The 19,362-nt window shown below is 57.3% G+C and overlaps 2 protein-coding genes across 13 annotated transcripts in view; one reads left to right on the plus strand and one right to left on the minus strand.

Annotated features, from left to right (window-relative positions):
• Positions 1-38: 38 nt before the first annotated feature.
• PSRC1 (proline and serine rich coiled-coil 1) lies at positions 39-3,688 on the plus strand. Of its 12 annotated transcripts, none has more exons than XM_023536108.1 (8): positions 39-126; positions 508-565; positions 656-713; positions 1,172-1,613; positions 1,977-2,120; positions 2,310-2,428; positions 2,755-2,848; positions 3,071-3,688. In XM_023536108.1, the coding sequence occupies exons 2-8, from the start codon at positions 547-549 to the stop codon at positions 3,104-3,106; spliced, it is 912 nt and encodes a 303-aa protein (XP_023391876.1). In that variant the 5' UTR covers positions 39-126; positions 508-546; the 3' UTR covers positions 3,107-3,688. The 12 variants fall into 12 exon arrangements, 11 of the variants coding, with proteins under 11 accessions (XP_023391876.1, XP_011366189.2, XP_023391856.1 ...); XM_011367887.2 differs by having other exon boundaries at positions 1,977-2,091; positions 2,180-2,428; positions 2,991-3,688; XM_023536088.1 differs by having other exon boundaries at positions 50-126; positions 513-565; positions 1,977-2,091; positions 2,180-2,428; positions 2,991-3,688.
• Positions 3,689-6,033: 2,345 nt separating this feature from the next.
• CELSR2 (cadherin EGF LAG seven-pass G-type receptor 2) overlaps positions 6,034-19,362 on the minus strand; it is a gene marked incomplete at its 5' end in the record, with an annotated part of 24,877 nt that continues 11,548 nt past the window's right edge. The window contains 30 exons of the mRNA XM_023535051.1: positions 6,034-7,634; positions 8,103-8,337; positions 8,450-8,620; positions 8,751-8,939; positions 9,050-9,138; positions 9,373-9,500; positions 10,089-10,211; positions 10,305-10,431; positions 10,508-10,587; positions 10,734-10,846; positions 11,175-11,349; positions 11,648-11,848; positions 11,971-12,097; positions 12,196-12,363; positions 12,537-12,717; positions 12,804-12,932; positions 13,033-13,216; positions 13,688-13,897; positions 14,143-14,237; positions 14,963-15,064; positions 15,242-15,425; positions 15,840-15,960; positions 16,123-16,264; positions 16,488-16,662; positions 16,749-17,036; positions 17,338-17,504; positions 17,851-17,976; positions 18,108-18,271; positions 18,653-18,810; positions 19,159-19,356. Coding sequence (XP_023390819.1) covers positions 7,613-7,634; positions 8,103-8,337; positions 8,450-8,620; positions 8,751-8,939; positions 9,050-9,138; positions 9,373-9,500; positions 10,089-10,211; positions 10,305-10,431; positions 10,508-10,587; positions 10,734-10,846; positions 11,175-11,349; positions 11,648-11,848; positions 11,971-12,097; positions 12,196-12,363; positions 12,537-12,717; positions 12,804-12,932; positions 13,033-13,216; positions 13,688-13,897; positions 14,143-14,237; positions 14,963-15,064; positions 15,242-15,425; positions 15,840-15,960; positions 16,123-16,264; positions 16,488-16,662; positions 16,749-17,036; positions 17,338-17,504; positions 17,851-17,976; positions 18,108-18,271; positions 18,653-18,810; positions 19,159-19,356 — 4,572 coding nt within the window. The remainder of the gene's footprint in view (positions 7,635-8,102; positions 8,338-8,449; positions 8,621-8,750; positions 8,940-9,049; positions 9,139-9,372; positions 9,501-10,088; positions 10,212-10,304; positions 10,432-10,507; positions 10,588-10,733; positions 10,847-11,174; positions 11,350-11,647; positions 11,849-11,970; positions 12,098-12,195; positions 12,364-12,536; positions 12,718-12,803; positions 12,933-13,032; positions 13,217-13,687; positions 13,898-14,142; positions 14,238-14,962; positions 15,065-15,241; positions 15,426-15,839; positions 15,961-16,122; positions 16,265-16,487; positions 16,663-16,748; positions 17,037-17,337; positions 17,505-17,850; positions 17,977-18,107; positions 18,272-18,652; positions 18,811-19,158; positions 19,357-19,362) is intronic.

Genomic DNA, 19,362 nt, shown 5'->3' on the forward strand with positions numbered 1-19,362 from the left:
GGATTAGCCAATCACTGCGCGCATGTGGTAGGGGTGGGTGGGGCCTGAAAGATTCGAAAGGAGCCCCGCCCCCTCGGAGCAGATTCCCGGGACTAAGTTGTGGGAAGAAAGCACAGTTTGCGGGAGGTGAGGCGAAGTGGAAAGCGAAAACTGAGAGTGGGCTGGAGGTGTGGTGTGTCTACGGTGCCGCGGGGAGTGGAGAGGTGGCTTGGGGAGAGGAAGATCTGGAGGATGGTGGCGGGTAGGAAAACAGAGCGCATAGACCGCCCTCAGTGAGGAGAGAGGCCCGTTGCAGGGGGGCGGGAGGTCAGTCTGATGAGGGGGATTAGGGTGCAGGGAGAGCTCTGCGCACCTTCCCAAGAGATAACGGTACTAACGGGCAGGTGCCGCTTCTGAGAAGCTTGCTTTACCTCCAGCATGACCCCCAGCCCCTTGGCTCGCACCCCGAATCTGGCTGGGGGCCTTGGGCAGGAGGGAGACCTAAGGAAAGGTATGTTTTCTCTCCAGCTCAGGTCTAAGCCGACTCCTGCTCCTGCTGGCTGGAACATGGGAGATTTGCAGGAAGGTAAGGAAACCCTGGAGGGAAGATTGAAGCCCTGCCATTGAGAACCACGTTAGGGACCCAAAGCTGGCGTTCATTCTTGACTCCCTACAGATGTGAAGTTTATAGTGGATGAGACGTTGGACTTTGGAGGGCTGTCACCATCTGACAGGTACCAGCCTCTTTATCTTGCTTACTTTCTTCCAGGGATGCCTCTGTCTCTAACCCCTCACTGCTGAATTTTTGCTCTCTGGGGCCTGGGTTGGTAAATTAGCAAGGTTGGGCATGCTGTGGCTGATGGGTTACTGATTTACTTGGGCCTCTGACACTACTACCGGGGGAAGAAAGACGGGAGAAGCTGGAATGAGATTGCAGGGAGTGAAGAAGAAGGGTAAATGGATTTGCTGCATTTTCATCCTGGCATAATTTCCAATGTCAGTAAATGCTAAAGGCCTATTAGGCCTTAGAACCGGGTGTCTCATCACCTAGAAGTCAGATCTCACAGCCGGCATTGGCATCATGGTTTGGGGTTGTGTCTCTAGCTCTGTCGTGGGTTCTGCTCGGTCTCCCTTGTACAGTCTCTTGCTCTCTGTGGTGTGGGCACGGTGCCTGGTTTGTTTTCTGTCTCAGTCGTGAGGAGGAAGACATAGCAGTGTTGGTGACTCCGGAGAAACCCCCCCGACGAGGCCTCTCCCACCGAAGTGACTCAAATGCAGTAGCCCCCACCCCCCAGGGTCTGAGGTTCAGCTTAGGCCACCTCAGCCCAGAGAAGCTGGAGGAGATCCTCGATGAGGCCAACAAGCTGGCAGCACAGCTGGAGCAGTGTGCCCTGCAGGAACGGGAGACCACAGGCGAGGGCCTGGGGCCTCGAAGGGTGAAGCCCAGCCCTCGGCGGGAGACCTTTGTGCTGAAGGACAGTCCTGTCCGCGACCTGCTGCCCACTGTGAGCTCTTTGGCTCGGAGCACCCCTTCCCCAAGCAGCCTGACACCCCGACTCCGGAGCAGCGATAGGAAGGGGTCAGTCAGGGCTCTTTGGGCAACGTCTGGAAAGAGGCCCTCCAGCATGAAGAGGGTGAGTTTAGAGGGTCTGGGCTGGATGTGTGCCCCCAGACGCAGTGCATGATTCGGTATAGGCATACAGTGGTTTCCTCGTTGGTAGAATGGGGATAGTAAAATTCTACCTCGCAGAACTGTTGAAACGAAACGAGATACCATAAGCCATGTGTTTACCAGTGTGTCTGCGCATAGCTCTATAACATCTATAATTAGCTCTCAATAAATGGTATTGGTGGTGCGATGATGTTGGCAGCTAACTTCTGCCCTTCTTTACTGGGATCTAGGCAACTTTCCACCGCTATCTTTTAATCAGCCAGCAGAACAGATTCTTTTTCCATTTTAGTCCCCTTTTCTCTCTCTCTCTCTCTTTGTATTTCAGGAGTCACCCACTTGCAATCTGTTCCCCACATCCAAAAGCCCAGCATCTTCTCCTCTTGCCCGACCAATTCCTCCAATCCGGGGAAAAGCTGGGCCCAGTGGGAGAGCAACAGCAAGTGAGAGGACCTGGGCAGCAAAGCTGTGGGTGATTGGGAGTAGGGAGGATGTAGAGCTCACCCTAAAATTCCTCTACTCTGCACCTAGGCCCACCTACCCCTGTCAGACCAGCTTTGGCCCCACCACCTTCTACCAGCAACTCTCAGCGCCTGTCTCGGCCACAGGGAGCAGCTGCTAAAACTTCCAGTCGACTGCCTGTTCCCTCGGCCATCCCCAGGCCTGCCAGCCGAGTGCCACTCACCAGCCGGAGTATACCACCCAGCAAAGGTGCCCTAGCTCCAGATTCTCTGTCAACTCGGAAAGGACTTCCAAAACCAAGCACTACTGGGCACAGAGGTAGGAAGAATGGACATAAGGGTAAGAAGTCAGGAGGAAGAATACCTACCCTTGCCCAGCTTGACCGTACCCTCCCGGAGCTGGTAACAATGACCATTTTCTCCATCTTCATTGCAACTCTCCTTGAAGATGGTGAGACTGAGTTGAGGAGAGAATTTGGGACTGGGCCAAGAGTTTGAGCCTTGGTTTTTCAAATAACTTCATGTTCTTTACTTTGGGTAGGAGGAAAGGCACCGATCCCAAACTCTGCCTTCAACCAGTATGTCATTTTGAGAAGGTCATTTGAACTTTCTGCTAATTCATTTCTTTTGTAAACTCCCATCAAGTTCCTGTTTCCCAACGACCAGATCTTCCCGTTACTGGTGCCACTCGCAGCAATCTGCAGCCCCCCAGGAGAGTCGCAGTCCCAGGACCTACCAGGTAAGACTAGTTGAGATGCTGTCACTCTCCTCACTGTCTCCTGGGCTTCTGCGCTGTTATACACATCAGCCCTGAATCCCGTGTGGCAAGATGAGGATGAGGAGGGAAGTCTGGAGAGTCCAAGTGTTTCATTTCTCCCTAGCCCGAGGAACTTGAACTCAGCTGGATGGCATAGAGGCTTGAGGAAGAAGGGCAATAAAGCGGTTCCTCCTGTCTCTTTAGGTAAAGAGATCAGGACAGCCAGTGAGAAGTCAGTAGCAAACCACTACAGTCACTGCCTGGACTCACTCTACTCGGTCTCCTAAGCACTCTCATTGGAGGCAGTTTCCGGCTTCAGCAGATCCTGGCCCAGGGGCGGGAGGAAGAGTTGCCACCAGGGCTGGCACCCCAGAAGGAGAGACCATGAGAGCAGAGTGGATTAGGGTTAAGCTGGAGGAGATTCAAACTCTCTGGTTTGAAAGAAGATTAGGAACAAGAGGTCACCCCCAGCTGTGAAATTAACAAACGGAAGATGAGAAATGCGGAAGAGTGGGTTGTCCTCGTCCACCCTAACTCCATGTTTGGCCCCAGAGAGTTTGATCTTCCCAGGCAGTGGGTTCACTGGACATTTACATGCGAATGGCCTCTGCAGCTAACCTCCCTGCTCTCTGAGGACCAGTCCTCCTGAATCATATCCTCCACTGGACTCCAGCCTATTTGGAGAGGCAGAGGCAGGCCCTTGGCTTCCAGAACTTGTTTCCTGTGAATTCTGTGACTCTTAACAGGCCAGTTTATGATAAGCTTACTCTGTTGACCTGCATTTTTCTAAAATAAAATAAATGTATTTTTATAGTCTCTGCATATGCGAAAGTAAGTTTTGGTCCAATTTCTAAAAAATTTGGAGTAAATGCCTATGTAATTCCAATGGGGAAGCCAGGATGGGCTTCTCAGGCAAGGGCCTGAATAGACCCTAGAGCCTTGAGATTCCAGCTAATCAAGCCGTGATGACCCCCCCTTTTTGGCATTAGATGGGAACAGGCTGCCTTTTCCCAGGATTTGTATGTTATTAAAAGGTCCAGATCAAGTTAAGTATAGCTTATTTCACAGTATGTGAGGCTATTCAAGCCAAGGTCTATATATTATTTAGATCCTAAACTTGGGTCTCCTCCTGTGGCAAGAAAATGGAGCCTCCTAGAAGTCCTCAGCATCTTGTCTGCTGTACTTATACAATGAGAGGGTCCTTTGCTGGGTACCCTGGTATTCAGCTTTGCTGATTGCCTCAGGTAGAAGATACTGGAACACCCCATCATACTCTACCTTACTTCATTAGAATTGTTCTCCTCTTATCTCCCCTAGTGGACTCGAGGGCCGGCACCCAGATTTGCAGTGCCTAGTGTTGTGATTTGTATGTGGCAGAGAATTTCATTCATTTATTGAAAAAATATTTGAGTGCAAGATGGCTGTTGAATGCACAACAAACATTCATTTAACAGATTTAATGAATGGTCTCCCTTTTCTCACAGCTATTGACTCTTGCAATCAGAACCAACTCAATACCTTGTGAGTTTTGAAGGCCAGGCCATGACTTAAGGAGCCAGCTGGCAACTGGGCAAAGAGTGGAGTGCCTGCTGGTGCTGCCCACCCCCACTCCCATATGCCCAGAAGCACCCTACTTAGGCACCGAAATGGCCCCCACCCCCACTCTTATATACCCAGAAGCACCCTACTTAGGCACCGAAATGGCCTTCCTCTGTTCCCAGGCCAGGGGCCCTCCACTGTTTTCTTCTCCTTTTTATGGCTGATCTTCAGGTTCATTTCACACATTCACCTATATCACAATGACAGCTGCCTGGACATTCACCTTTCCCTCAGTCTCTTGCAGCAACCCCTGCAGCCTCTGGGATTCCAAGAATTGAGTTGGGGAAGAGGATGTGGAGACACACTGAATACTTGGCTCTGGAGAAATTTGGTAGAGGCAAGAACACTTCAGGTGTATTTCCCAGCTCTGTCCAGCACTAGTGAGTAGGCCCAGTTGACTATCTGCTCTGACAGAAGCACTGGAAAGTTGGCAAGCCTAGGCACACACTTAGATGTGGCCAGCAAATGGCAGGTGTGGCCTAGGGGTGGGTGGGTCAGGCCCTGGTGGGTCATTAGAAGCAAAAGGAGCAGCAGACCCACGTGCTATTGCCACCTGGTGGTCGAAGATGGCAAGGCATGTTCTTTTGACCCTCTCGGTTAGTCTTGAGCTTTGTACGTCCCCAGCCCCATCTTGCTCCAAACCGGCTTGAGCAACATGCGTTAGGCAATGCCAGCTAGGAAGAAGCCCTGCCTGCCGCAGTGGCCCTTCCTGTTCACCTGCCTGCTTACTTCCATCCCTTTTAGTCTCGCTTCCTATTTTTTTTCTTTCTGCACTCCACCTCTGCCTGCCCCCAACCAGTAGCAACAGTGAGGGAAACCAAAAAGTTTATCGGCCTCTTATAACGCACTATGAACTGTTCTAAGCATGTTACGTGTGTTAACTCATTTAATTCTCATAAAAGCTCAAATAGGTGGATGCTATTATCTTCCTCATTTTACAGGCAGAGAAACTAAGGCCTAGAGAGATTAAGTCACTTGATCTAGTTCCCAGGTTTGTGTTTTTAATCACTACCCTCTATTGTCCCCTTGTTAACTCCCTGTCTAGTATGTCAGACAGAACTCTGAAAAACACAGAACTTGGGAAGAGAAGAAATGTCACGGAATACAGAGTTGTCTAGAAAATAAATAGTTGCTTCATTTCCAATGGGGAAAAACGAAATGGCCCAGAGAAGTGGAGTTAGGAGGCCCCCAGTGACTGAGCACCTTTAAATTCCCATAACTTCTCAGCTCGTCCCTCCTTACCTCCTGAATTCTGCTCGAAGGATTCAGCCCTAAGAGGCTGGGTTGGAAACCTGCCTGCTCTGTGCAGCCTCTCCTGCTAAACGAGTCCCTCCTGTCCTCACAAAAATGATACTTTCCTGTCACCTTCCTTGGAAATGCCAGGACACGAGTTCTGCACCAATGATGTTATTTAGGGAGCACTGCTGGGGGTATCAGTAGAGGGGCTAGTTCACCAACCACTTGCTATCTGAGTCCCCTGACCTCCTGGCCCTTCCTGCCCTTGTTTTCCAGAAGCCACGCCTCCCTCCCTCTGAAAGGGTAGGGCACCGAACAGAAGCACATGATGATAATGCTCAACCCGCACAGAACTAGTTTATTCAGTAGTATGGGGAAATGGAAAAAACAAAACAAACAAAACACAAACACAAAACCCTACCATATTTACAGTGACAATCAAACTGTACAATCTGATGGTTAGTATCAAGTTAGCATCCAGCATCTTTGTATTTTTTAAGTCAAGTCATCAGTAGTAAAAACCAGTTAAAATTTTAACCCTTTGCAGGAATTGCTGAGGGGAGAGTCAGGGGGGAATCCACAGCAGGAGAGCCAGAAACCAGCTTTACAAATGAGAAACAGGAGTGTTTTTTCCGCCCATATTCTCTTTTTCTAGCCACCTGCTCCAGAGGAAAGTCTGTGACAGGTCTGGAATACATGCTGAGCATAAATGGCAACTCAAATGAAGAGCAGTTGGCAAAACTGGGGCGGGGTGGGGTGGGGGAGGCAGGGAGATGACAGCCTGTAGTAAGGGGAAGGGCCTCGGGCCCCCATGCCAGGACTGCTGGGTACACACCCAACCTGCAACAGCCACATCAAGACCCCCTGGGACTGGACACGAACCCATCCCAACACAAAAAGCAAATAAATAAAAAATATATATTAACTCTCTCTTCGCAGGGAGCTGGGGAAGTAGTGAGGGAGAAAGAGGAACAGGACCTGGTCCTTTGAAGAAGAGAGCCAATTCCCAGAAGGGGTTAAAAATAGAACATGTCTCAGTGGCTACAGCATGTCAGACAAAGTGGGGTTTGTCTGATCTTGGGGGCGGGTGAGTGGACCCCAGAACCCAGACTTGAGACCTGCGCTCGGAGCAACTGAGTCAGCACTGTATTTACTCGTACTCTCCGTCCCACCCACACAACAGCAAAGAAGCGCAACTCAACACGACTGGCCTTCCCCACGTGCGGGTCGGGCAGGCAAATGAAGCACTTTTGGGTCAGCAAACTGAGCAAACGCCTGGGCTGCAGCACGAGGCCAGAGTCCAGGGAAAGGAGAGGGGCTGGAGTGGCCCGGCCACTGCCCAGGGGCACGGGTTCCCCTCAAAATGTGTTCATGCAGCATTTGGGGGTCCGGGGGCGCTGAGTCCTTCTGCCCCCTCTCCGAACAGGGCTTGTTCAGTTCCTGGGAGGGTGGCACAGGCTGGCTGAGGTGCGCCCTCTGCCCTGATGCCCTCGCCATACTGAGGCCTGCCCGGTGCAGCCTGCAGGGCTCACTGCCCTGGGTGTGTGTGGCTTTGTCCTTTCCTTTTGGTGATGGCAAATGAGGGGCAGGCTCTCCCCAAGAGTCCCTCTCCTCCCAGAGGCACAGCAGATGGGAAACCGAGGAGAGGCTGGGGAGCGTCCTGGGAGGTCCTATCCTCTTTGGGAAGGGAAAGGGGAGTCAGTTTCCAGCATATAAAAAAAATTAATCCCTGAAGTCATGAAGAGTGGAGATTCTTTTTTAAATTCTTTTTTCCTCTTTTCTGAAAAACTTTGTCTTGGAGATGTTGGCCCCAGGGGTCCAAAGTGCAGTGAGGGGGATGGTAGGGGAGGGAGTTGGCACTAGATGGCCTTGGGTGGGGTTGGGTGCCCCTCCCGGCAAGGCCCAGGCTCCTCAGATGGACGTTTCGTCGCTGCTGCGGGCAGGCGGTGGGGAGCAGGGGCAGGATAAAGCACAAGACAGGAGTGAGGCATGAGTGCAGCTGGGGAAGGTAAAGGAGCCTCAGGGTGTAGGAACCACCGGCCCAGGGTTAATGCAGGAAGTTAAAGAAGAGAAATCTGGAGAGGCAGGAAAGGAAAGTGACAGAAAAGGCAGACAGAGAGTTAGTAGGAGCAGAGGGGACAGTGAGAAGCTTCCACCAGAAGAAGGAAACAGAAAAGCAACCCCAGCTCCCCAACCTCCCTCACTTTGCCAGATGCTGGGCTGGGCCGACCCCACAGGCGCCATAGTTCGTGGGCATGTCGCAGGAAGGGAGCTGGGCCATGCTCTACCCGGTCATCCTCCAACTGCCAACCAGACAGGCCGGGGAGGCCTGGAGGCGCTCTGAGCCCGGCTGGGGCCTCTTCGGGGCTGTACCCTGTCCCGCCCACCCAGCCACACTCACTCGGAGCCTGACGAGTCCTCATCCACTGTGCCTGCCTTGATGCTCATAGCGATGGGCATGACCCCGTTCAGCTGCTCCTGGAGACTCTGCCGGGGTGGTGGGCGGGGAGGGGGCCCACCCCGGCTGCCTTCGCTGGCTGAGGAGCCCCGAGATGACGCTGTGCCCTGCTCCAGGGGTAGCCGTAGGAGGCTGCTCTTCTCGCTGATGGTGGGCAGACATTTCTTCTTGAGGATGCCTGTGAGTCAGGAGGGCAGGTGTCATGAGAAGCAGGCGGTGAGAGCACCAGGCTGCCCTAGCGAGCCCCACCACCCATGGAGCAAATGTGAGGTGTGAGACTGCCCACTCGCCTTTGTGAGGCTGAGCAGAAAGGCCTGGAAGGGGGCCCAGGGACCCCTCCCAAGGCAGGGCATCTCCATTTTCCCGTGGCCGCTCCTCGGAGGCTCCATTGCCACCACTCTCCTTTGTCGTGGTCCCGAAGTCTCCTGGCCAGGGGGCCTTCCCAGGCCCAGGGCCCCCATCTGGTGGAGAAAGGTAGTAGATGAGGCCCAGAGAAGGCAGCCAGCCAGGAGTGTCACCTCCCTAGTCTTACCTCCCAGGCACTTTGCCCTCCCACTGTCCCCAAAGGCCACAGCCCTGGCGCTGGCCCACCCTTGGGGGTACTGTGCAGGGGCAGTCTCTCAGCCCCGGGCCCCAGCAGGCTGTCCCAGCCTGGCTCTCCAGGAAAGGCCGCCGCCTCCTCTTCCTCCTCCTCCTCGCTGTCTGATGAGTGGGTAGAGGCATAGGAGCCACTCTGGTCATCTTCAAGAGACAGGTCACTGTCGGAGTCTGTGTCAGGATCTGGGAGGTGGGAGAGAGACCACAGCTGGCCCACGGGCCTCTGCCCACTCCGCAAAACCCGGACAGCTGTGCTCTCAACCCGACCGGCCATCAGGGGCTTCTGTCCTCACCGTGCTGCTGGTCTTGACCTTCCAGGAATAGGCTGCCTGGATCCCCCAGGCCAGGGGGCCCTTGACTAGGGTTCAGTGTGGACTCCTCCCTAAGAAGACAAGACAATGCTAGAGAGGTCAGCCTGGCCTCTGGCCCAGTGTCCCATTCTCTTCTTTCTCCTGGGTTTTCCAGTTCCTGCCCCACGACCATCCCTTACGGCTTCTAATCCAAGCTGCCACCGGTGTCAGCCATGGTGTGAACGCCCAGCAGCCGGCTGGCCTGGGTCTGGCAACATGCGTGGCGCCCTCCTCCCTTTCCCTGCCCGCCCAGCTCCAGGGCTCACCTCAGCAAGAAGGGGATATAGCTGGGCTGACTCTTGCCGGAGCGGCTGGCACTGTGCAGAGAGCCCACTGAGTCTCCATAGGGCTGGTACAGCCGCCCATCCGCGTACGGGCTGGGGCAATTGTAGGACTAGCCAAGAAACAGAGAGGTCAGTGAGCAGAGGAGCAGGACAGGACGGCCCCAGGCTGGTCGTGGAAGATCTGAGGGAGCCTGCCCTAAGTTCTACCTCCCACACGCCCAGGTCTGGAAGACAGAGGCCCCACATTTGGGCTGCCCTCCATCTCGGGGCCTAGTAGTGTCTGTGGCTCTGCCATAGCTGTGCCAGTCCCACGTGCCCCGAGTACCACGGACTCGGCCGTATGAGAGCTTGCTGGTAAAAGACGGCACCAGGAATTGTCTCCTGAGAGCATCCTGGGAGATACAGAAAATTTACCAAGGGTCCCAAGGGCTTCTCAGGTGTTAGGCCTTCAGGACCTGATTACTTGCCTTGGCCACTTCCTCCCCTTATTCCTCCAAGCTCCACACACAATTCTTCCATCAAAATCCTTCTCCCCACCCCCAGGTCCCCTTCTTCCCGGGCCACACGTACCATTGCACCGCCCCTTCCTCCTTTCCGGGAAAGGATGTAGGGATGGAAGAAAAGTGGGGCCAGAGCACACAGCACAGGCTCCCTGGGTACCTGGCCTCTCCCCCCACCCGAGACCCCGGCTCCCTCACCGAGGTCAGGGTGGACTTGGTGGTCAGAGCAGGGTCAGGGCTGGGCTTGCGGCTGCAGGCAAACTTGAGTGCTTTCCGGACCTCCTTGCTAAGCACCACGTAGGAGAGGAAGATGAGGGGGCCCTGGGAGGTGGGAGGCGGTGACCGTCTCAGTGCCTATTCAGGCACCTGCAGCCAGGATTCCCCTCCCGCCCCCATGGGCCTCCCACAGGGTACCTGGATGCAGTTGCAGGCAGCAAAGAGGTAGTGGAAGAGGAGAGTGTCACTGTTGACAGAGAGCAGTGCCAGCAGCCACGCAGAGCTCAGCAGCAGGAGGGCTGTGAAGGAGGGCCGCAGGCCCGAGCTGGGGAGGGGGCGGGCCATGAGTGGGAGCACACTGCTGCCCACCTGCTGCCCAGGCACCCACACCCCATACTCACACAGGGCCTTTCTTCTCAAAGCCCTGCCGCTGGGCAGCACAGGAGGCCCGGGCTGCCAGGATGTACAGGAAGACACTCATCTAGCAGCAGAGGGGGAAGTAGAAGGGGGTTCATCAGGGGATGGACAGCTTCCACCCCAGAGGGCCCAGCAGCCTTGGCTGCTCCTAATGGAGATCCTGAAGATGCACTCAGCCTGCTCAGCCCCAGTCCACTTTCTGACACTTACCGAGACAGCAAAGGCCACAGGGCCAGCGAAACTCCAGATGAGTGTATCGTAGATGGAGAGCCAGCAGAAGTCGGGGTTCCCATAGCCCTCGGGGTCCAGGCCCACAGCGAGACCTGGGAGCACAACAGCAGCAGGGGAAGGGGAGGTCAGGGCCTGGGAATGAGGCAGTCAGGTGGGCTCATGGGGCCAGGCACAGAGGATGACAGTTTCTGTCCACCATCAGTCCATGCCATCCTTTCGACTAGGGACACGTAGGTCAGGATGGAGGACGCAGCCCCTGGGCGGGACCCCCAGGGGCCAGGTTAAATCCGAGGGACACTTATGAAGAACTTGGGGCATCAGGATGTGGAGCCTCTGGGCCTGGGATACGGTGGGGAGAACGTGGCATGAAGGTGGACCTGGGGATGTAGAACCTCAAGCCCCAGAAGCGGGGTGGGGTACCTGTGATGAAGGCGGGCACGCCCCAGCCCAGCATGTAGTAGAAGCGCATGGGGCCGGCATTGACGTCGCGCACCTCCGTGAGAGCTCGGTACAGGTGCAAGGCCTCCAGCAGGGCCCAGGAGAAGGTGCAGAGGAACAGGAAGTGCAGCAGGATGGCGATGACTGTGCAAGCAAACTGAGGGTGCAGGCCGCGTCAGCAGCCGGGGCACCCCCAGAGCGTGGATTCTGGTCTTGTCGGGCAAAGAGGGCGAAGGCTTGGGTGTTGGGAGGTGCTTCATGGGGAGTCTGGGCAAGCGGAAGGCATTTTTGGGGTGCTGGGGAAGTAAGGGGAGCTAGAGAAGAGGAGATCGTGGGCCGGGCCAGGGCTGGGCTCTGTCAGGTGCTGCTGCAGGGACCAGGGTGGACAGTGAAAGTGGGGAGGACTCGTAGGGGAGCCTGAGTGGCTGGGAGCTGGGTGAGGAGGGATGTCTTACAGGGAGGTCGGCCTGGTTGATCCCCAGGAGGAAGACCAGCTGAGCCAGGCCCAGGGCGGCAGTCAGATTCCTCCGGATGCCATGCTGGTTGGAACGCAGGGCACACAGGAGAGTGAGGAAGAGGAAGGTGAGCAGCAGGGCAGCCAAGGTGACCCCCAAGGCCACGTATGTCAGTGTCTTCAGTGGCAGGATCTCCCCATTCTGTAGAGTGGGCAGCAGGGGACCAGGGAAATTAGGAAGGGCAGGCAAGGTCTGAGCACCCAGCCTAGCGCCCTGGGCCCCCCACCCACCCCCACTCTGCAGCCGCCCCTTATGGGTCCAACCTCCCGCCGGGACACGTCCATGAGCACAGCGAAGCTTGTCATGTGGTTGCACTGGCAGCTGACGTGGCTCTCGTTGCGGAAGACGACTTCGCAGCCTCGGGCTGACCAGCCACCTGTGCCACTGACCCTGCATGAGGGAGGCAGGGTCAGGACACAGGAGGGTGGGGAGCCCAGGGGCCTGGGCTCTCGGCCCAAAGCCTTGGCGCTAGGGTAGTGCAGACTCACAGGATCGAATGATTCCAGAAGACACAGATGGGCTTGGTCCGCTCCTCTGTCTCGAGCAGCCGGAACTGCACTGTGACAGGCTTGTCCAGGGCGCGGGGCAGAAGCTCCTCATCATCGTGGACGCTGATGCTCACCACAGGTGTGTTGATGACAGGGCGTTTGGGAACTCTGATGTGTGGCAGGCAGGTACACAGTCACCATGGTAGTCGTGTGACTGAGGCATCCCCCTTGCCGTTCCAAGATGCCCCCAGCCCCTCGTCCTGCCCCGTGCCTCAGCACTCGCCCACTCAATCCACGCCCCGACTCCTGCCCGTGCTATCGCCGTCTCCCCGGCTGCTCACCTCAGGCTGCGCTTGTCTGGGTCATAGTTATGGGGCAGCAGCCCAGCCAGAGTGCGGTAGATGATGACACTGGCCACAGCCTCACCCTGGCTCAGCTCCGGGTGCCGCCGCTGACGCCGTGCCAGCTCCTCTGACTCTTGGGCCTCTCCGGGGCCCGCAGGCCTGACCACAGGGGGTGTTTCTGGGAGTGGAACACTGTCCACTGAGCTGGGCCCTGCACAGATGTCCCAGCCTGGCCCCTGCCCCGCCCCTTAGGCACCCACTGACCTCTGAAGACAGACTCAGGCAGAATAACTGTTGTCTCAAGGTCCGGGGGCCGCTCCCCCCGAAGCGCCTCGTAGCGAGGCAGCTTGGCCCCAGCGAAGTTCCCCTTGTCCAAACGCACTACAGAGATGACTAGAGAGGGGGCCACAGGTCGGAGCCCATGTGAGGCAGGTAGGGCCTCAGCACGACCACCCTTGCCATGGACCCTCCCTGCCCTGGGCACCAGTCTCACCAATGTTGGGCGTGACGATGGTGAAGGGGCTTAGGTAGGTGTGCCGCATGTTCTGGGCCAGGGCACTGGCATAGGCCTCATAGTGCTGGAGCAGCCAGGCGGTGCCACCTTCCGTCTGCTGGATCAGCTCCCAGTGCCGCTTATTGGCCGCGTCCAGGAGGGCGCTGCCCACCCGCAGCAGATTCTGGGGTGGGCGTGGTCACGATGAGCCGTGCCTGTAGCCCCGCGCCTTCTCCTCCCCACCACTGGGCCCCAGCCTGTGCCTAGACCAGCCCTGGCTCCCCACCTACCTCGCCCTCCCTCTAATCCTTCCAGCTCACTCTCTGGCCAAGCTGCCCAGGCCCTGTGCCTGGACCCACACGGATGTACTAAATGCTGATTCCTCTCTGCCCTGGCACTATGGGCAGGGCCTCTGCTCTGAGAAGCCCGGTCAGACCAGGCCCCAATATGAACTTATTTTCTATAGGCACCTTGCTATGAAAAGGGTTGGGTAGAGGTGTTCTAAATTACCCAGGTGCTGGGCCACGGCTCAGGAGATCTCGTGGAGGAAGGGGTGGGGAGTGCTTCCCATTCTGCCCCCAGGTTGCCAGGAGCAGGCTCACTCACCATGACCCTGACCTAACCGTTAGCCAGCCCTGCCCGCTCCAAGCCCCACCTCGGTGAAGTGCACATCCTGCGTGGCTGACAGCCCGAAGCCCCGCTGGGCGCTCTCATGGGCCAGCAGCCGTGTGGCCAGCTGGTAGGCCACCTTGACATCACTGCCAAAGTAGCCAGCCGTGTGCTGGGTGGCATTGCGCAGAAGCAGCGCCAGCCGCTGGGAGCGCCCCGAGTCCAGGCCTGACTCATTCCGCTGCAGCCGTTCAGCCTAGGACAGAGCCAGGTGGGAGCAGAGGGGTCAGCTCAGGAAGGTGGCAGTGAGGTACTCATAGGTCAGAACTGGAACTTTGGAGTATGAGGGCTTCAGGAAAGGGGAGAAATGGCCTCTCCAAGCTGGGGCCCCAAAAGGCAGGGGCTAGAATTCCAGAATCTGTTTCTCGAAGCTGGGTGGGCCACGTAAAACTGGACGGAGGGAAGGGGAGGGAGGGAACGGAGATGAGAAGTTTCACTTACGAAGCCCTTTAGCTCTGAGAAGGTGACTGACGTGCAGTTAAAGAGGTTTGGGGGGAGCCACCCCCTGTGCTCGTCACAGTGGCGTACAGCGGTCCCTGGGGAAGGAAGCCAAGAGGCTGCTTCAGAAAGAAACACAGGAGGCCACTGAGCCCTGGCTGAGAAGTTCTGCTGGGGGCCAGCACCTCATGGGCCAGAGATAGGAGACAAGCAAACAAGGGCCCTTTCCTCCTGCAGCCCAGGTGAAAACAGAAAGACAGGTGTATAGAACACTAGAGTCAAAGCCTCTGCCAGATCGGCCCACGAAAGGGCTACAGGAGCACAGGGCGCGTGGCCTCCTCGAGCCCCCAGACATCACTGCCCCTCTTTAGCTGCCACCTCGTGCTCTGGGCCACTCTCTGCTTGTGAACTCTGTTCATCATCAATCCAAGGCCAGTACCAGCCTGGGCTTGGTCCCTGGGACAGCAGTCAACATTCCCTCCACGCCAGACTGTCTGTCTAGTGGCATAACTCCAGGACCAGGTAGTGAGCTGAGGCTGGGAAGCCTGTGTGATTCATCTTTGAACAGCCAGCACTCAGCCCTGTGCCAGGCACACTACAGGTTTCTCAGCACTTTTGTTAAGAGTCCAAGATTTAAGCATCCCTCTTCCAGGCACCCTTGGGAGCAGAGGACCTGTGAGCCAGGGAAAGGTGGTACATGGAATCTCTAGGACCTGGAGGCCAAAAAGGGGGTCCCAGGATCTGCAGCCAAGGGGTTCCCACCCTCACCCCACCAATGAGAGGCTAAATCCTCCATGTGACATTCCAGGCATCCAAGACCTACCAAAGGAGCCTTTGGGGCAGGGGGCAGCAGCAGGCAACCCGAAGCGGGTACGGGGCCACCAGATTCCAGCCTCGATGGCCCGTGGGCAGCTGTCGTAATTCACTGCCAAGAAGCACACATAGTCAACCAGGAGCAGCTGGCCCTCTGAAGCTCTGCCCGGGCTCCCAAGCCTTCCCTCAGCATCCTCAGGCCTGCCACCAGGTCCTGTCCTGGCCTCTCCGGGACACCAGGACCTGGCAAACAGTGGGGAGAACCACCCACCCTTCCTGGGAGCCCCACCTTCACAGCCATTGGTGGTGACCTCAGCAAAAGGGTTGTCGCAGCGGTCACACTGGCGTCCAATGACACCCGGCTTGCATGGACACTGGCCATCCTCAGGGTCACAGACTCGGGACAAGGAGCCCGTGGGGTAGCAGTCACACAGGAGGCAGGTGGGGCTGCCAGGGGGCCGGTAGTGGTTCTCCTGGGAGGGAGGAGGGGGATGGGGTCATTGGCTCAGGCTCTCTTCCCTGGACTCTCCTGGATCCTTTCAGCTGCGGCCCCTCTGGACAGAGGCTCCCTGACCTCAAGTCTCCCCAAGAGTGGTATTCAAATTACTTAACAACTGGTAATGCCTGGGAGTTTAACTGATCAGCGAGATATCGACCAATCAGAACAGATGTCAAAATAACCAGTGCAGCTGGCCCAGAGCTCACTGGTTAAGTATAGGTCCTCAGACACATGAGGACAAATAGCCACTTGCCCACCTGATTAGAGCAAAAGAACAGTCCTCAACTCTCATTAGGAAGGCTTTCCCCACTGTCCCCCCTCAAGGGCCCAGGAGGCATAGAATAGAGGCCGAGGCGGCCGCTGTGGAGGCCTAGGTCGGGGCTGTCACCTTGCAATGGCACTCGCCACTTGTTTTGTTGCAGTCTGGGTCGAAACCTTTGCTGATGTCACAGTTGCATGGGCCACATGTGGGGTGTCCCCACCAGCCTCGGGGACAAGGTTGGTCAATCCTGCAGAGAGAGGCCCAGGGAGGCATGAGCTCTCTCGCCACCCCAGCACGGTGTGGCCATGTGTGGCCCTTCTGACCCTGACTGCAGCTCAGCCTGGTTCTCGGTGCAGCTCACACAAAGGCTAGCCACTGGCACCTGCTGCTGCGTGCCTAGTCCACTTACCTGGTCTCACAGTATGGCCCCAGGTAATTTGGGGGACACTCGCAGGTGTAGCCATGGGGGGCACTGGGCTTTCGGGTACATGTGGACTGGTGCTCACACGGGTTCAGGTCACACACATTAGTACAGTTGTCACCATAGTAACCTAGGACCAGAAAGATGGGAGAGACTCAATGCCCACTCTCCCCTGGCACTTTCTTCAAACCTGCCTTCAGCCACCTCCTTCCATTCTGACCATCATACTAGGTAGCTATGGCTTTGTAGTGCATCAGAGATGTGATATGATTGGCCCCAGGTCACACAGCAGAGCTAGAGTGAGGCTCCAGGAACTTGCTAACCTTCCCTGTTTCCCTGGATCCCTGACACACCTGGATCACAGCTGCAGGAATAGCTATCCCAGTCATCGCTGCAATAGCTGTTGGCAGGACACGGGTTTGAGTCACAGGGATCTGGCAGGCTACAGCCGGGCTCCACATTGATTCTTTCCCCGCGGCTGGGGTCCAGACTGCTAACACCCCCGGGCGTCTCGCTCACCCGCACACCCTGGGAGGGACAGGAGCAGTGTTAGCCCTCTGTGGAGCGGGCTTCTAGGTGGTGGTGGGGCGAGGAAGGCTGGGGAGGATGCTCACCTGCAGACAGCCCCGGAAGCCACGGGCCACACCACTAGCTGGCCCAGACACTCCTCCCACCGTAATGTTGCTCAGGTGCAGCCCGTGCAGCCGGGGGCCCAGGTTGCCCTCTGCCTGCTGCTGCCCATAGTCGAAGGATAAGATGGCATGGCCAGGGCCCCCGCTGGCTCCAAGTGCCAGCTGTGCATGGTGCCAGTCGCCATCATTGGCCCGGCCTGGCTCCAGCTGGAGAGACGAGGCCTGTAGCCCCGTGCCCTCCACACTCAGCACTACGTGGCCTTCCCGCAGCTGGCACCAGGAGGAGAGAAAGGAAGGTCAGCAGACTGGCTCCACCGCTCTTCTTCCAGCCCTCTGTCCCCCGTCCTGAACCACCAAACCCACCCTGCTTGCTGCCTCACTGAGGCCAGAGAGGACAAGGTGTTATTTCCGTTGGGACCAGTAGATGGCAGCAGTAACACACCAAATCCATCCAGCTGCCTCTTTATTGCTAAGGAAGAAAAGACCCCACCTGGCCATCTCTGACCAGCCCCCTGGAGGCTGCCAACCACCCTGGCCAGGGCCCACCTGCCCCCACCCTTCCTTGCATCACCTGCAGGGTAATAGTGCTGCGCCCCCTGGTGACGGCCTGCAGCAGGACGCCGTTGGCCTGGCGAGTGCGGAACATGAGGCTGAGGTGCCAGGGCTGGGAGATGGGCAGAGAGAGGCCATGCCAGGCCACTAGGCTGCTGCCCAGGAAGCGCTGCGGGTTGGCCATTTCTGGGGAGGCAGGTAAAAGCAGACTGAAGGGTGATGCAGCCAAGTGCCCCAAGAGATATGATGCTCGGTGGTGGTGGCTCTGTGGCAGGCAGGGCACTGCCTCTCCCAATGCCCACTCCCTGGTCAGCCCCACCCTCCAGCACATTTACCTGCCTTGGGCCCGCCCCACATTGTGCCCAGGCCTGCCTCTGACTGGGCCCTTTGTCTCCTGTGCTGCCCTCTCAGGGCTCTGCCTAGACACGCTTTTCCACCCACAGCCCGGCTCAGCTGGGCCTTGCCCAGTGCCTGCCCTGACCCTGCCAGTATTCCCAGTACTGTTGACAGCTCCCATGCCTTGGCCTCCTACCCTGGGCACAGCTCTTGCCCCCGTAGCCCAGAGGGCACTCGCAGCTGAACGCGTCCCACTGATTCACACAGGTGCCCCCATTATGGCAAGTGTTGCTGTCACACACATTCTTCTTGGCAGGGCAGCCTAGAATGGAGAGAAGGAGACTCGGCTGGGGGTTCTGTGGCAGTGGCTGGAGGGGGATTTGAGACCCCTTATGCTGATGTCCCCCTACCAGGCAGAGCCCCTCCCCCAGCTCCGACCCCAGGCTCCCATACCAGGCACGGTGCCATTGTTGGCAATGAAGTCGGCCATGTCCACGTGCCGGCTGTCCACCTGCAGGTTCCTCATGCACCCCACAAAGTGCCGCGTCTGGACAGGGAAGCTCTCGGGCAGGTCAGGCACCCCGCCCAGGAGCAGGGGCCCTGTCAGATCCAGAGACCTGAGGAGCAACAATGGTGGTGACATGGGGCAGAGTGGGCAGCTTGTGGCTCTTCCTTCTCCCCCTGCCCTGCCGCCAGGCCAGGAGGCGAATGCCCCAGAGTCCAAGGGGCCCTGCAGAGTGGCTCCAGGGGGAGGGGAGGCACCCCCAACCTGGAGCTGCTCTCATCCCACACCTACCTCCTCCCCAGGAAGCTCCACAAGGCCCTGCTCTAATCCCCCGATCTCGCTCAGTACCTCCCACCACCCAGCCCCACAGAGGGCTGACCAGGGGCTCAAGGAAGCGAGGTGAGGGCAGGCCCCCATCTGGACTGGTTCCCATTTCAGGGTCCCCTAAAGCCTACCTCTCGACCGTCACTCCCCCTCCCTGTCCCCTGCTCACTTCTTGCTGCCACCCTGGGTGCCCTGGGCAGCACAGGAGTAGTTGCCCAGCACAGCTCCGAAGCGCAGGGCCACCCCTGTGTCACAGCCATCCACGGTCACCACGGCCACCTTCTGCTCGGATGGACCCTGGGGGAGCCCTGTCTGGCCCAACAGCGGCTATGGATCAGGGAGGGCAGAGAAGGGAAACAGTGAGCAAGGAATCCACTAGGTTCATGGACCAGGCACAAAGACACCAGTGCACATTGATACCCATTGTGTGCACACATACGTACACGTGCACACACGTGTGCTCATGTGATTTATAAGCTTAAGTCAATATCCTTCCTCAATGTGCATTCAAGTTTGGCTGGCCTAACAGAACAGGACATATCTAGCACTACCCAGAGGAACGGAAATGCACTGCAAAGTGGCCAGTACCCACCCCTTCCCGCCCCTGAAGGCAGCATACCCAGGTCTAGGTGAGCACCTGAGCCCAGGACAGCCCCCCAACCCTCCCACACTCACCTTATTGTAGTACTTCAGCTGCACTGTGTGCCACTGGCCATCACTGACCCCTCCGGGCACAAATGGGGACACGGTGGTAGTGGACTCCCCTGGGAAAAGGACCCAGGTGAGCTGGGACACCAGGTGAGGGCTGGGAATGGGGGAGTGTGCACTCATGCTTGGCACTGGACCCAGGTTTGGCTGGGAGAGTGTGTGACTTAGGGT

The sequence above is a fragment of the Pteropus vampyrus genome, unplaced genomic scaffold (assembly GCF_000151845.1).
Source record: "Pteropus vampyrus isolate Shadow unplaced genomic scaffold, Pvam_2.0 Scaffold6, whole genome shotgun sequence".
NCBI classification, from domain to species: domain Eukaryota; kingdom Metazoa; phylum Chordata; class Mammalia; order Chiroptera; family Pteropodidae; genus Pteropus; species Pteropus vampyrus.

Bases quoted from the DNA above. Each gene is read 5' to 3' on its own strand.
- PSRC1 (XM_023536056.1), top strand. From the start codon at position 674: ATGAGACGTTGGACTTTGGAGGGCTGTCACCATCTGACAG. The intron at 714-1,119 runs GTACCAGCCTCT...TCCCTTGTACAG, and splicing joins GGGCTGTCACCATCTGACAG to TCTCTTGCTCTCTGTGGTGT. The intron at 2,429-2,754 runs GTAGGAAGAATG...ACTCCCATCAAG, and splicing joins AAGCACTACTGGGCACAGAG to TTCCTGTTTCCCAACGACCA.